The 15,700-nt window shown below is 37.6% G+C and overlaps 1 protein-coding gene across 1 annotated transcript in view; it reads left to right on the forward strand.

The window, feature by feature from the left end:
• WDPCP (WD repeat containing planar cell polarity effector) overlaps positions 1 to 15,700 on the forward strand; it is a gene marked incomplete at both ends in the record, with an annotated part of 270,224 nt that overhangs the window by 64,638 nt on the left and 189,886 nt on the right. Inside the window, one exon of the mRNA XM_079720396.1 lies at positions 6,442 to 7,051. Coding sequence (XP_079576522.1) covers positions 6,442 to 7,051 — 610 coding nt within the window. The remainder of the gene's footprint in view (positions 1 to 6,441; positions 7,052 to 15,700) is intronic.

A 15,700-nucleotide genomic window follows, 5' to 3' on the forward strand; every position in this document is an offset into this window, starting at 1 on the left:
TACCATATGATCTTGCAATCCTACTACTGGGTACATCCAGAGAAAACTAATTTGAAAAGATACGTGTACCCCCAAGGTTCACAAGAGCACTGTTTACAATCGGTAAGACATGGAAGCTACCTAAGTGTCCATCAACAGATGAATGGATAAACAAGTTGTGGTATATATATATATTTGTGTTTATATATATATAATGGAATATTATTCAGCCATAAAGAAGAATGAAACCATTTGCAACAATGTGGATAGACTCGGATAGACCTAGAGAATAGTGTGCTTAGTGGAATAAGTCAGACAGAGAAAGACAATACTCTATATTAACACTTATATGTGGAATCTAATAAATAAAACATTAATATTACAAAACAGAAGCAGACTCACAGATACAGAAAACAAACTAGTGGTTACCAGTGAGGAGAGGGATGGGGGAAGGGCAGAATAGGAGTAGGGTATTAAGAGATAGGGAAATGCAGCCATTATTTTGTAATAACTTTAAATGGAGTCTAATCTATAAAAATATTGAATCACAAATATAATATTGTTAATCAGCTATACCTCAGTAAATATATAGTGTTACCTTTCTTTTTTTAATAAGAATTTGGTATTGAATCTGACCTTTGCTAGCTTTTTAGAGATATCAGGATTGGCAGTGGAGGAGAAGGTGTATAAAGCGTCCATGGTCTTATTTCCCTTTTAACCCCTTTCTCTTGGTGAAACTACAGAGCCCATTGGGAAGAGTCTTACAGACTTTTGGAACTGAGGAAGCCTGGGACCCTTCTCCCTGCACCTTCGGACTAACCTGTTCTATGCCAAGACTGCTGTCTTGCTTGGCCCCTCCTTTTAGGCTGTCCCTGTGTGAGTTCAGGTCCTATTCAGTGTCACCTGGCCTCCCAGTTTTCTGCCCTAGGGCTTCCTTTACAAATCTCTAAGCTTTCTGAAAGTATGATAATTCAACCACCATTATAGTGTGAGGTTTTTTTTTTAAATTTATATATTTTTTAAAAAAGCTCTTACCAGCATAGTTTTTGGCTAGCTGCCTACACAGCATACACAAAAAAGTGTAAAATAGATGAGACAGTTTATTTTTTTAAGCTTATAGTCAAAATGATGACATATGATCAAAAATTAGAAGTAAATAAAAGGCCAAACGAATGTCACACATTGGCCAAGTTCGAGTGGGGAAGGGGGTATGGAAGTGAGATCAAAGGAAGGAAGGATGCTGCCCAGCTGGAAGAAATTCAGAAATTGAAATAGCATTTGGTCTAATTCTTCAGGAGTGAGTATTGTTGGTAGGAAATACTGAGTCTGTGTGGGTGAAGAGTGTGGATTTGAAGTAAATCAGCGGTCCCCAACCTTTTTGGCACCAGGGACGGGTTTCATGGAAGACAGTATTTCCATGGACCAGATTGGGTGTGTGTGTGAGGGGGAGATGGTTTTGGGATGATTCAAGAGCATTACATTTATTGTGCACTTAATTTCTATTATTATTACATTGTAGTATATAATGAAATAATTATACAACTCACCATAATGCAGAATCAGTGGGAGCCCTGAGCTTGTTTTCCTGCAACTAGATGGTCCCATCTGGGGGGATGGGAGACAGTGACACACGAAGTGTGTTGCCATGTCCAATGTACTCCGTAATCTCGTTTTGGTTGCTGTCACTGCAGAAAACCCTGCTTCACAAAGACAGGATGTTAGAAATGGAAGCAGGCTTTTCAGTGCTTTTGTGGCAATCTCAGGATATTCCACCTTGACTTTAATCCAGAACGTATGGAGATTTGAAGTTGTCTCAAACATACTTTTAAGGCCACCATCATTTGCGATCTCAAGTAGTTGATCCTCTTCTAGCACGGACAAGGTCAGTTCACCTGGCTTATTCAGGCTTATCCTTCCTGGGAAGGATCCATTCCTTCCAGTTCGGGGGTCTTGTGTGGTTGGGAAGTAATGCTCAACTCTTTTGAAAGCTGAGATAGGTGATCACGCACCAGCTGGGAGAAAGAAGGCCCTGGGCTCCGTCTCTTTCCAAATCTCTGCTAATGCTTGAAACATGTGAAAAATCCCAGTGTTCACTCATCGCCCCCATAAATCCAGTTTGGCTTTGAATTCAGCCACTTTATCTGCCAACTTGAACACAATTGTTGTTCTCCCCTGAAGTGACAGATTGAGTTCGTTGAGCAGGTTGAATATGCCACACAAGTAAGCAAGTTTTGCGACTCATTCTATGTCACTAAAATGTGCTGCCAGTGGTGACTGTTTTTCTAAAAGAAATCTCTGGAGCAGCTCTCATAACTCAGAAATTCTGGCCAGTGATCTACCTTTAGAAAGCCATCTCACTTCTGTGTATGAGAGAAGACGTGTGCTCTGCGACCATCTCCTCACAGAGCTGCACGAACAGACGTGAGTTAAGGGCATGTACTTTAATGTGGTTGATAATTTTAATCACATCCTGCAAAACGTTATTAAGTTCAGGTGACATTTTCCGGCTAGCCAGCATTTCTCTATGGATGACACAGTGCGTAGACTCACATTCAGAAGTGATCTCTTTGACCCGAGTAGTGAAACCAGAAAGCCATCCAGTCATGGCAGCTGCTCCAACCGTGCATATACCGACACAAAATGACCAATTCTGTTTTCCTGTTATGTAATCATTCAGAGACTTGAATAGTTCTGTCGCTGTGGTATTGGTTGGCAACAAAAGTACACATAACATATCCTCGTGCACATCCTCCTGAAATATATATTGCACAAAAACAAGCATTGTTGCCTTGCTGTCAACATCGGTAGACTCGTCAACCTGGATTGTGTACCACGGTGACTCATTACTCCTCTCTAACAATTGTGCCTTAATATGCTCTGCTATTTCATCAGTTCGTCTAGTTATGGTGCTAGCTGAAAGAGGAACACGTGCTACCTTTTGAGCTGCAACCTCCTAAAAGTTCACTACAGATGTCCTTAGCAGCAGGCAGGATCAACTTTTCACCAATAGTAAAGGGCTTCTTAGCTTTAGCAATGTGGTTAGCCACTAAGAATGATGCTCTCAGTGCAGACACATTTGATGAAGTGGTGCCCTTCAATAATTGCCTCTGTTCTTTGTGTTCACGTTTTTTCTTTTGAAAAGCTCCAAAGGCTTGTCTTTTAATGCAGGGTGCTTGGTCTCCATGTGGCGAAGCAGTTTTGAAGGTTTCATGGCTTTGTTGGATAGCTCGTTGCCACATATTATACAAAGCAGGCTTGGAGAGAGTGAATCACCTGTTGCAATGAACCCATTAATTTAAGTAGGACTCTTGGTATTTTCTTTTAAATGCAGCTTTCTTTTTGTTGGCAGTCTTAGAGTCTTCTGCTGTCTCATCATTTGGTCTTTCCTCCTTTTCAAAGAAGCTCTCCAGCGACATTTGTTTTTTACTCATTTTGGCTAAGGTTAGCTTGTGGGCTTACCAAAACTGTGACTGAGACAAGTGCTCAGTACAGGAAAGAGGCGTGGACAGAAGTGGTAAATAAAATAATGGGCAGGCCATGCGCAGACTAAAATAAATGTCGGATTCTGATTTAAAGCCTACCACCAGCTGCAGCTGTACAATTGAAGTATATCAACTCACTTGCCACTATAAAGCCTGCCATCAGATGCAGCTTAATTATCACTTGCCACTCACGGATAGGGTTTTGATATGAGTCTGCAAGCAATTGATTTATTATGGTCTCTGCTAATGATCATCTGTATTTGCAGCCGCTCCCCAGCGCTAGCATCACTGCCTCAGCTCCACCTCAGATCATCAGGCATTAGATTCTCATAAGGAGCATGCTACCTAGATCCCTCACATGCGCAGTTCACAGTAGGGTTCACGCTCCTATGAGAATCTAATGCCACTGCTGATCTGACAGGAGGTGGAGCTCAGGCAGTAATGCGAGCGATGGGGAGCGGCTGTAAATACAGGTGAAGCTGCACTCGCTGGCCTGCTGCTCACCTCCTGCTGTGTGGCCCGGATCCCTCACAGGCCACGGACTGGTACCAGCCTGTGGCCTGTGGGTTGGGGACCCCTGAGGTAAAGGACATGAGTGAAGTTGTTGAAAGATAAGCTGAGGCATAGTAAAAGTTTTCAGAGTTTGAGTAAATCAACTCTTGTGGGGCAGTGCCAAACTGGAAGTGGTTAGGAACATCCTACTGATATGAGGCAGGAAAAAGACTGACAGTGAAAGTGCAGAAGCAAAGAAAGGAAATTATTTGATTGGCTATAGTTTAAAGCCTAATTGGCTGTTGTAATGGTTATCCTTAGTGTTTTGATTTTGTAACTTTGAGACATTTACAGGTTTAGGTTTTGGTTTGCTTACAGAGGTTGCCATGGGATTAGGGCCTCATCAGTTGAACAGCCTCCTTGTTTAATTTAACAAGTTACAGAGCTGGGAAAATGCGGCTTTAGTTTGACCTCAGAGTAGAGTAATGAAGGGAGACTGTCGGAGATAACACTAGAATTTGCGAGTCAGATCTTGTCCCTCCTTATGGCTTCTCATCTTGTTTAGAGGAAAAGCCAAAGTCCCTATAATGGCCTACAAGCCACTTCACAATCTTCTCCCTCCCCCAATTCCCACTGTTTTTTTCCTTGCTCCCTTTTATCTAGCCATGTTGGTCTCCCATTGTTCCTTCATCAGGCCAAGAGTGCTACCTTAGGATGTTTGCTTCCTCTGCCTGGAGCCTTCTTCTCCCATGTGGCTGCATGGCTTACCCTTCACTTCTTTTAGGTCAACTTTATCAGAGAGGCCTGTCCTGACTTCTATTACCTCCCCTTCCCATTCCTGTTACTTTGCTTTATTTTTCTTCATAGTACTTAGGAAGTACATATATAGGATCACTAACATCCTATGTATGTTTGTTTGTGAATTGTTACTTTGTCTTTAGCCATTAGCATGTATGTTCTCTGAGGGTGAGGACTTACTGCTGTATCCCCAGCAGTGCCAGAACCAGTGCCTGGCATGTAGCTCATACTCAAGCATATATTAGACAAAAAAGAAAAACAAGAGAAGGAAAGTGAGTGTGAGGGAGGGAAGGGGTTGGATATGGATCCTATATTGTTTTGCATACCAGGCAGGGGAATAAAAATTTAATTTATTCATTAGTGGTAGCTATTAAAGGGTTTGAACAGGGGAATGATAGCAAAAACATTTAGTTTAGGAAGGTTAGTTTGGTAATGATGTGTAGGATGAATTTTTTTTAAACTTCACATCAACCCCCTTTCCCTCCCCAAGTCAGTACCATGTAACATAGCTGTATATGCTTTAAAAAAAATAATTCTTTTTGAAATAGTTTGACTCTCAAGAAACTTCTAATATAATTGCCAAAATAGGCTAAAAGCAAATTCCCTTCCTGTACTTCTTCCCCTTGTTTGCCCCAATGATAGTATCTTACATTACTGCAGTGCATTGTCAAATCCTGGAACAAGACCTTGGTATAATACTATTAACTCAGGTACGGGCCTTAGTTGGATTTCATCGGATTTTACATGCACTTGTGTATGTGTGTGTGTGTGCATGCGCACATGTGTAGTTCTGTGAGATTTTACCTCATGTAGAAATGTGCTTTTTAATGTTTCTAAATCTAATTTTGAAGTTTTCGACAAAGTGTTAGAAACTATCTTTGATACCACTCTCCAGGTTCTTGGCCTCCCACATTTACATATGAATAAAGTGAATGGCCTGTTGTTTTATTTCTTTGTTCTTCTGCTGTGGTGTTTCTTTGTAGCCTTTCCTTTCTGCACCAGAAATGCTTTTTAAATTTTGCCTCACCAGTATTGGAAATCATATTACCTACCAGGTCTTTTTTTTTTTTTTTTTAATTTTAAAACTAGTGCATTACCTTCTTATTTCTTTCTATTGGTCATTTATCTGCTTAACAACCCTTCATATCTTTTCTGACAGTAAAATATTTCTACAGGACTGTTAACAGGGTTCTAAAGTTTTTTCCTTTGCCTACCCTGCCCAACTAATTAGAAATATATTTCTGGTAAGTAATTTACCAATAATTTCAGAATTAGGAGGGGTAGTGGGTTGGAAGGAGATTGACTAAATTGTTTAAGTCCTTTATTCATCCTTTTAAAAAATCAAACTGTCTTTAGATATTCTGCTAGCCATATTATTCTACTAAAAGCCCACTTCATTAGTTTTTATATATCATGGGAAATATTTGCCTTTATGTTATTTACAGACTTCCTAAAACAAAGTGTTTAAGTTAAAATTTTATAGATTAGTTTCTGCAGCTGTGCTAAATATGTGCTATATATATTTATATGTGTTCTATATGAGATATGCACATACCTGCTTATATGTTGCTGATATTTAAGGTGATAGTTGATGGTATTCAATAGGATTCTAGATTAATATGCAGGGCTATGCGTGACAGCTGAAGAAAAACCAAGGTCTATATGAACATACTTGATACATTTCTTACAGGTTCTGAGTTCTGTACGCACGGAATGGGATCCACTGGATGTTCGCTTTGGCACCAAACAGCCTTATCAAGTGTTGACAGTGGAGTGCTCCATCAGTGTAGACAAAGAGCCCATGGCTGACAGTTGCATCTATGAATGTGTTCGGCACAAAATCCAGTGTGTATCAGTCACCAGAATACCACTAAGATCGAAGGCCATTAGCTGTTGCAGGAATGTTACTGAAGACAAACTGATTCTGGGCTGTGAAGATTCTTCAGTAATTCTTTATGAAACTCACCGTAGAGTGACTGTCTTAGCTCAGGCTGAACTTCTGCCTTCATTAATAAGCTGCCACCCAAGTGGTGCCATTCTGCTAGTTGGCAGTAACCAAGGGGAGCTGCAAATTTTTGATATGGCTCTTTCTCCTATTAACATCCAGCTTTTGGCTGAAGACCGCTCACCTAGGGAGACTCTACAATTCAAAAAATTCTTTGATGTTTCTAGCAGTCTTGTTCAAATGCAGTGGATAGCTCCGCAGGTTGTTTCTAAGAAGCCTGAAAGTGGGGACATCTATGATCTCCTCTTCCTCAAGTTTGACAGAGGACCTTTGGGTGTACTTCTGTTTAAACTTGGTAAGTCAAGGAAGTTGGTGAGTAAATAAATTTTTTATGATGGTGACAATATAACTAAGACAATAAAACTATTCTTGGAATGTAGATTTTCTGTTTGTCATTCCATCAATGTGCTTGCCTTTCAAACATTTCATATAGTTTCCTTAAGAAAGCTTTGTGGATGATTTTCTAAATGTCAAGGTACATTATATATTGAAGAATTTTGAAATTGCATTAATTTTCCATTGTGATGAATAAAAAGACTGAACTAGCCACATTTGATGCTTTCCAAAATAAACTGTCTATTAAAAAAATCCCTTAAGAAATAGTACACATGAGAATATATTAAAAGTATGTCCATTACAAAATTCTGTAATACTTTTCTATTAAAATTATTTTAGATTATAAGTGTCCATTTCTTCCCAGATTGGAAATGTGTAAAGCAAGTGTTTTAAAGAAGAGAAAGGAAATATTTAGTTAGCATTTGCTAAAGGTTTTAGATAAAAATATTCAAAAGTATTTATCAATGTTTGGAAAAATGTGTATTAATGTATCCCATTTCAACCAGGAAGCTTTAAAGCAGAATTTTATTATTGTGATTTTTTTGCCTTTTGTAGTTTTGCATTATTGGCTATGTCCTGAAATACATGATATCCTTTAGGCAGTTTGTTGGGTTTTTTTAGAGTTAGATATTTATTTTTTTGGCTGTACGTGGGCTTTCTCTAGTTGTGGAGAGTGGGGGGGCTGCTCTTTGTTGCAGTGCGCAGGCTTCTCACTGCAGTGGCTTCTCTTATTGTGGAGCACGGGCTCAGTAGTTGTGGTTCTCAGGCTCTAGAGCGCAGGCTCAGTAGTTGTGGCGCACAAGCTTAGTTGCTCCACGGCATGTGGATCTTCCTGGACCAGGGGTCAAACCCATGTCCCCTGCATTGGCAGGTGGATTCTTACCACTGCACCACCAGGGAAGTCCCTTTAGGCAGTTTTGTATAATTTAACATTCTTGAAAGAACCTCACTTAGGTTTAAAAAAACAGATTTCAATTAATGCACATCACTGCAACTTGAAAACATAGGAAAGTAAATACATTTTAAAACCCCTTACAAGATTTGGCTCTGTGCTACAAAGTTAACTTTTTAAAGACACTGTAGTGTTTGTTAAATAGCTGTCAGTTTACTTTGTTTTTTTATGGATCTCCTTGCCTCTGAAATTGAATACATGAAATAAATCTAATGAAAATGACTTGACTAACTTGAAAGATATCAGGGATATAATGTGAGGGCTGTGTTCTTTCCACATATTAAAAATGCAACTAAATCCATTCATAATGTCAGTATTGTCCAAGAAAAATATGTTTGGAATCTCATTTATTATGAGATAATCTAGTTCTACTTTGCCCAACTACACATTTAACAGTGGTATGTCTCTATACTCAGCACTTATTAAAGTGGATGTTAGATGTTTTGCATATCTGTTAAAACTCCCTCCCCGCCCCCCTTTCTCTCTCTCTCAATAACCCAAGTTACCTGTCAAACAGAAGGCTGTCTTCTGACGTATACCTAGCCTTTCTTCAGCCCTGCCTTGTGGGCCTACTCACAACAGCTTTGCAAAAAGCACAGCTTTCTCTTCCTATCTCTAGCACATTTGCCTTCTTACTAAAGTAAACAGGCTCTCAGTGTAGGGATTTAGAGGGCTTCCTGCTAATTGCCAGCTTGTAAACTTAATTGGACTATCTCCCTGGGCACTGTTCCTAAATCAATTAGGCAATGAGTTGGCTGTCACCTCTTTTTCCCAAGTAGGTCTCTTGGAAGAGAACTATCCAATAGAAGTCAAGCATTCAAATGAAAAGGTGATAACTTCTGCAACTGACATTTATCATTTAAATTTTATTTTCAATATGACTGAAGTTTTATAGAATAGGGAAATTTTACAGTTTTACAGGCTCTTTAAAGGATCTAAAGATGGGGTTTCCCAGGATTTTTGAAAATGTATTGTAAGATTAATGTTTATTACAGATTATTTTTCCTAGGAAGAGTAGATTCCTTGAAACAGTAGATTCCAGCTAACAGATCTTTTTTTTTTTTTTTTTTTTTTTAAAGAAAACCCTGTTTAAAGAACAGATTTTTCTTAGGATCTGCTACTAAATACATCCAGAAATTTTAATATACTTCTTGAATTAACACAGTGCTGATTCTGGGCATCCATGTGGAATTTTCATGTATAATTCAAGTTACTGCATATATAAACAGGTAGTTGCCTGTGCAGTTTCCCCACTAGGGAGCATTTATGAGATATTTTTCATATGCTTGTTATGCAAGCCTTTGGAAATTTTGACATGAAAGGTGTAGCTTACAATGTAAGAAGCTGAGATAGATCATAGTTTAAAATAGAATGCTGTCATATGTAAACGTGTCAGTGGCTACTGCCAAGATGCTAAGATTTTTGGAATTTGACTCTTAAAATAGGTCAGTTACTGTCATGTTGAAAGAAAATTCTGTTGCAAGGCTAGGGCTTCCATTCTAAATCCTTAGAATGCACTGTGGTTAAAAGGCCATCACCACTGTTGTAAGAATGCGAAAAACATGTCTTCCTCAGGAGGGAGCTGGAAGTGTCATCCTCCTATGTGGAAGCAATGTGTAAAAAGAATTTCTTTACCTGACAATCATTATTCATATTTCCATATACATATACTGGGATTAAGAGGAGTCCCTAATTATATTACTGAGATATTAAAGCTTTTCCATTCTCATCAGTACCTTTTCCAGCCTTCACTGCTGTCTTTAAACTCACATGATCAGCTAGCTCCTTACCCTCTCAACAGAGAATCTCACCTTTTAATTGGCACTTCATTAACTTTATCTGCTCCTCACCACCCACCCAACTTACCTACATGTACATAAATCTTTTCAGTTTCAATTCAGTGGGAAAGGAGCCTTCCTCTTGTCTAAGACTAGTTCCACCACTGGTTCCACTCTGAATCCCATAACATTCCCTCTGATACCTTTACTCTGTCACCTTCCCCACTCTCCCCATGAATTTTGCTACATCATCTGGTACAGGCCCAAGCCACACCATGGAACAAAGAAACATACATACATCTCTTCTTTAAAATTATTTCCCCTCTGTTATTAATCAGATGTTCACCTTCCTTTCATAGGTCAAACTCATTGAAATAGTAATGAACACAACTTCTCTGCTTCTTCACCTCCCATTCACCCCTCACAGCACCGCCTTCTGGCTCTTTTCTTCAGTGTTCTCCTGGAACTGCTCTTGGAAAGGTCACTATTGACGTCCTACTTGATATACATATTTCTCTTATGTTACTTGATGACTTTTCAGCATTTGATGGTTGCTGACCACTTTCACCATCATAGAACTCTCATCATACTTGCTTCTATGACTCCAGATGCAACTTTTTTATGCTCTTCTTCTGCCTCCTCATGAAAATATTGAGGCTCTCTAAGGTTCCATTTTTAGCTCTCCTCCCATTTTATACAGATTGAAAGTTTATTTTTGATTTTGGTATCCTATCTCTGACTTCAGCCCAGACAACTCCTCACTCCACATCCACATATTACCCTGGCTTGCTGGATACCTCCCCCTGAATGTACACAGGTATACAGATTTATTATGTGCAGATATGAAGTCATAATCTTCTTCCCTGCTTCTCCTCCTATATTCTCCAATTTGAGGGATGGTACAGTTATTTAGACAGAATCCCAAGTCAGAAGTTTTCCTAGAATCCTCCCTCACCCCTGATGCCATATCCAATCAGCTACCAAATCCCATCAATTCTGCCTTTCTGAATACGTACTGTCAAAAACATCTCAGTCTATTCATCCTTGCTGTCATTACCTTAATCTAGATCTTCGCTATTTTACCATGATCAAGCAGTGGCCCTCTATCTGTAATCCTCTGTCTTCCAATCTTCCCAACCCACCGCTCAATTAATCCCCTGAACTGCCACCAGAGTGCAGATTTGGTCATGGATTCTACAGCCTGAAATTCTTCAGTGGTTAATAAGCCTGTCTGCCTCTCTGGCTTCATCTCCCCAGCTGTGCTTCCCTAGTAGCTCCCCAGTCACAGCATGTGCTCTCACACTCCTTCTTTCCATAGTGGTGTTGAGTATTCCATCTACCTAGAGTGCTCCCACAGTGCTTCATAACACATACGAAGTTAGGAAAAGGTTAAAAGGTCAAATGATGATATTAAACAAATAATTAAAGCTAACTTCTTCCCTCTCATAGGATTTTGGAAATCACAGGCAATACGTGTGTGCATGTGTGTGTTTGTCACTCTATCTAAAAAACAAGTAGTCTGATTTTTCTCATAGAACTTTTGTAAGAAGTATGTGTTCTTTAAAAGAGTTATTTTTAATGAGTTATTTAAATTTTACTTTACCCAAGTGGTAATTGGTGGTAATTTATTGCTGGAAGGATATGTCAAATATTTTATTAGATGCCTAGTCATCTTAAAACTAGGTCTTATATCATTTTAGATGGATTGCTGTTCCAGACAGCATTCTGCTTTCTAGAGTGATGATGGATTTTTAAATCAAGTTTATTGAGGTATAATTTACATAAAATTAATTGTACCTGTTTTAAAAATGCCTAGGTCAATGAGTTTTGGCAAATATGTATATCCTCATGATTACCACCACAATCAAGATGTAAAACATTTCCCTCACCCTCAAAATTCTCTCAACCCCTTTGCAGTCAACCCCTGCCTCCCTCAAAGCTAAAGTGCATTGATCTGCTGTCTGTTATTACAGATTAGATCTGCTTTTTCTAGAATTTCATAGAAATATACTCAAAAAAATAGGTCCTCTTTTGTGTCTTGCTACTTTCACTCAGTAAGTATGGAAAAGTCTGTGAGACTCCTCCATGTATATCTGTAAATTTTCACTTACATTACTGAGTAGTATTCTACTGGGATGTATGTATACATACTGTGTGTATATCTGTAAATTTTGTATGTATATCTAAATTTTCACTTACATGTATGTATGTATATCTGTAGGTATATCTGTAAATTTTCACTTACATTACTGAGTAGTATTCTATTATATAGATAAATCACAATTTGTGTATCTTTTCACATGTGGATGGACATTTGGGTTGTTTCCAAATTTAAGCCAATATCATTGAAAATGCTATGTACTTTCTTGTACTAGTCTTTGTGTCCACAAACTATGTACAAATGTACATAGTACTATGTACAAACTATGTACAAATGTATGTAAAATAGATGTATGACATCTATTTTAATTTCTCTTGGGAAAAACCTAGGAGTAGAATGGCTGGGCCGTATGCTAAGTTTACGATTAACTTAAGAAGAAACTATTTTGGAGTTCCAGTTACTCCACATCCTCACCAAAACTTGGCATTAATGGTCTTTTTAATTTTAGCCATTGTAGTAGGTGTATAGTGGTGTTAGTTGGCATTTCCCTGATGAGCCTTTGGAGCTGGTCATCTTTTATGTGCTTATTTGCCATGTATCTTCTCTGATGAAGTATATCTTCAAATCTTTTGCCCAAGTTTAATTGGATTGTTTATTATTGAGTTGTAAGAGTTTTTATATATTCTGAACAAAAGTCCTTTGTAGGATGCTAGTATTTTGAATATTTTCTTCCATCCTGTAATTTATCTTTTCATTTTCTTAACAGTTTTTTAGGTAGCAGAAGTTTTAGTTTTGATGAAAGCCAATTCTTGGATTTTTTAATTTTATGGCTTATGCTTTTTATGTGCTCTCAAACAAGGTTTTGGCAAACCTTTTTTTTTTTTTTGCGGTACGCGGGCCTCTCGCTGTGGGGCCTCTCCCGTTGCAGAGCACAGGCTCCGGACGTGCAGGCTCAGCTGCCATGGCTCACGGGCCCAGCTGCTCCATGGCATGTGGGATCTTCCCGGACCGCGGCACAAACCCGTGTCCCCTGCATCGGCAGGCGGACTCTCAACCACTGTGCCACCAGGGAAGCCCTTGAACCCTTTTTTCTTCTAGAAATTTTATAGTTTTAGCTCTTACAATTAGGTTTATTGTCTGATACAAGTAATTTTTTGTGTATGGTGTGAGGTATGAGTTGAAATTAATTTTTTAATATGAATATTCAGTTGTTCCAGCAGCAACTGTTGTAAAGACTATCCTTCCTCCACTGAATTCCCTTGATCATATGTGTGTGTGTATCTATGAAAAGACTCTGTTCTCGTCCACTGATCTATATGTATATACTTTAGTGAGTACTACACTGTCTTAGTTACTGTGGCTTTACAGTAAGTCTTGAAGCCCAGGACTATTAGTCCTCCAACTTTGTTCTTTTTTTTTTTTTTTTTTAATGTGGACCATTTTTAAAGTCTTTATTGCATTTGTTACAATATTGCTTCTGTTTTATGTTTTGGTTTTTTGGCCCTGAGGCATGTGGGATCTTAGCTCCCTGACCAGGGATTGAACCCACATCCCCTGCACTGGAAGGCGAAGTCTCAACCACTGGACCACCAGGGAAGTCTCTGTTCTTCTTTTCAAAATTGTTTTGGCTACTCTAGATGTTTTGAATTTCTGTGTAAATTTTAAAACTGACTTGTCAATTTCTACAAAAACACCTGGTGAGATTTTGATTGAGATTACATTGAATCTATAGATCAATATGGGATGGAATGACAATTTAACAATATTGAGTCTCCCAATTTATGAGCACAACATCTCTATTTATTCAGGTCTTCTTTAATTTCTCTCAGCAGTGTTTTATAGTTTAAAGTGTAAAGATCTTGTACATAGTTTGTTCATGTTTTTGGATGCTATCGTAATTAGTATTTTTAATTATAACTTTTAATTGTTCATTGGGGTTATATAAAAATAAAATTTTAAAACATTGACCATGTATCCTTTAACCCTGATAAACTCATTTCTTAGTTGTAGTAACTTTTTATTGTAGATTACTTAGGATTTTCTACGTAGATGACTATGACAAATTCAGTTAAAAACAAGTTTTATATATTCTTATCCAACGTGTATGCCTTTTATTTTGTTTTCTTCCCTATTTTACTAGCTAGGACAGTACAATATTAAATAGAAGTGGCAAAGGAAGATACCCTTGCTTTGTTTCCAATCTTAGGTGGATAGCATTTAATCTTTCACTGTATGTATGATGTTATCGAGGTTGAGGAAGTCCCCTTCCATTCCTAGTCTGCTGATATATATTAGCGTGAGAGGATGTTCAATTTTTTCAAGTGCTTTTCTGCATGTATTGAAATGATTATATGTTTTTTTCTGGTCATATAGTGAATTATGTTGATGAGTTTTCAGATGTTTCAGCAACCTTGCATTTGTGGGATAAATCTCTCTTGTTCATGATGTATTATCTTTTCAGTATGTTGCTGGATTTGCTAATATTTTTTAAGGATTTTTGTATCTGTTTATGGGAGATACTGGTTTGCAATTTTCTTTTTCTTTTCCTGTAATGTTTTGTCATTTTTGGTATCAGTGTAATGCTGATATCATTAAATGAATTAGGAAATATTCCCTCCTCTTATATTTTGAGTTGTGTAGAGGTGATATTATTTCTTCTCTTATTGTTTGAGAGAATTCACCAGTGAAGGCATCTGGTTTTGTGTGTGTGTGTGTGTGTGTGTGTGTGTGTGTATGTGTAAAGGTTTTTAAGCTGCAAATTCAAATTTAAATAATATAGGATCATTCAGGTTGTCTGTTCATTTCTTCTTGAATGAGCTTTGATAATTTGTATCTTTCAAGGAATCTATTTCATTTAAGCTACATTTATTTCTATAAAGTTAGCATATTATTCACTTATTTTTTAATGTTTGTAGTGCTATAATGATTATTCTTCATATTGATAAATGTATCTTCTCTTTTTTTCTCAATTTGGCAGAAGTTGGTCAATTTTACAGATTGTTTCAAAGAACCAGCTTTTGTGTTCATTGACTTTCTCTATTATTTATTTTCATATTTTTATTATCTCCTATTTTATTTTAGGTCTTATTTGCTCTTCTTTCTCTAGGTTCTTAATGTAGAAGCTTGGATTGTTGATTTCAGACCCTTTTTCTTTTGTAATTGAATATTTAATGTTGGTAATTTCCCTCTAAGTAATACTATAGCCACAGCTACATCTCACAAATTTTGATGTTATATTTTTATTTTTATTCATTTCAAAATATTTTCTAATTCGTGTTTTCTTCTTTGACCCATAGGTTATTTAGAACAGTGTTGATTAATTTCTAAATACTTAAAGATTTTCCAGATATATTTCTTTTTTTCCCACTTCCTAGTTATTTTACTACATTTTGCTATTATCTATACCCTTGAGGTTACTTACACTTATTTTATCTGTATGGTAGAAATATTACATAATATTGTGCAGTGGTGCATCACTTGTTCCATGACATCACATTAGTGCTTGAAATCAGCCATGGTGGGAGTATTTACATCACTTAGATTTACCAGCACACTGAGGATATAAGGGGAATATTTTCTCCCTTGAAAATCTTGGTGTATAAATCCTTAGACACTAAAAATCATCCAGATATCTTTCTGTTTTGATATCTAATTTAGTTCTATTGTGGTCTGGGAACCTATTCTGTATACTTTCAAAGCATTTAAATTTATTGAGGCTTGTTTTATCTCCCAGAATATGCTCCATCTTGGTTGGTGTTATATGTGCACTTAAAAAGA

Source organism: Hyperoodon ampullatus (assembly GCF_949752795.1).
Source record: "Hyperoodon ampullatus genome assembly, chromosome: 15".
Taxonomy (NCBI): Eukaryota; Metazoa; Chordata; class Mammalia; order Artiodactyla; family Ziphiidae; genus Hyperoodon; species Hyperoodon ampullatus.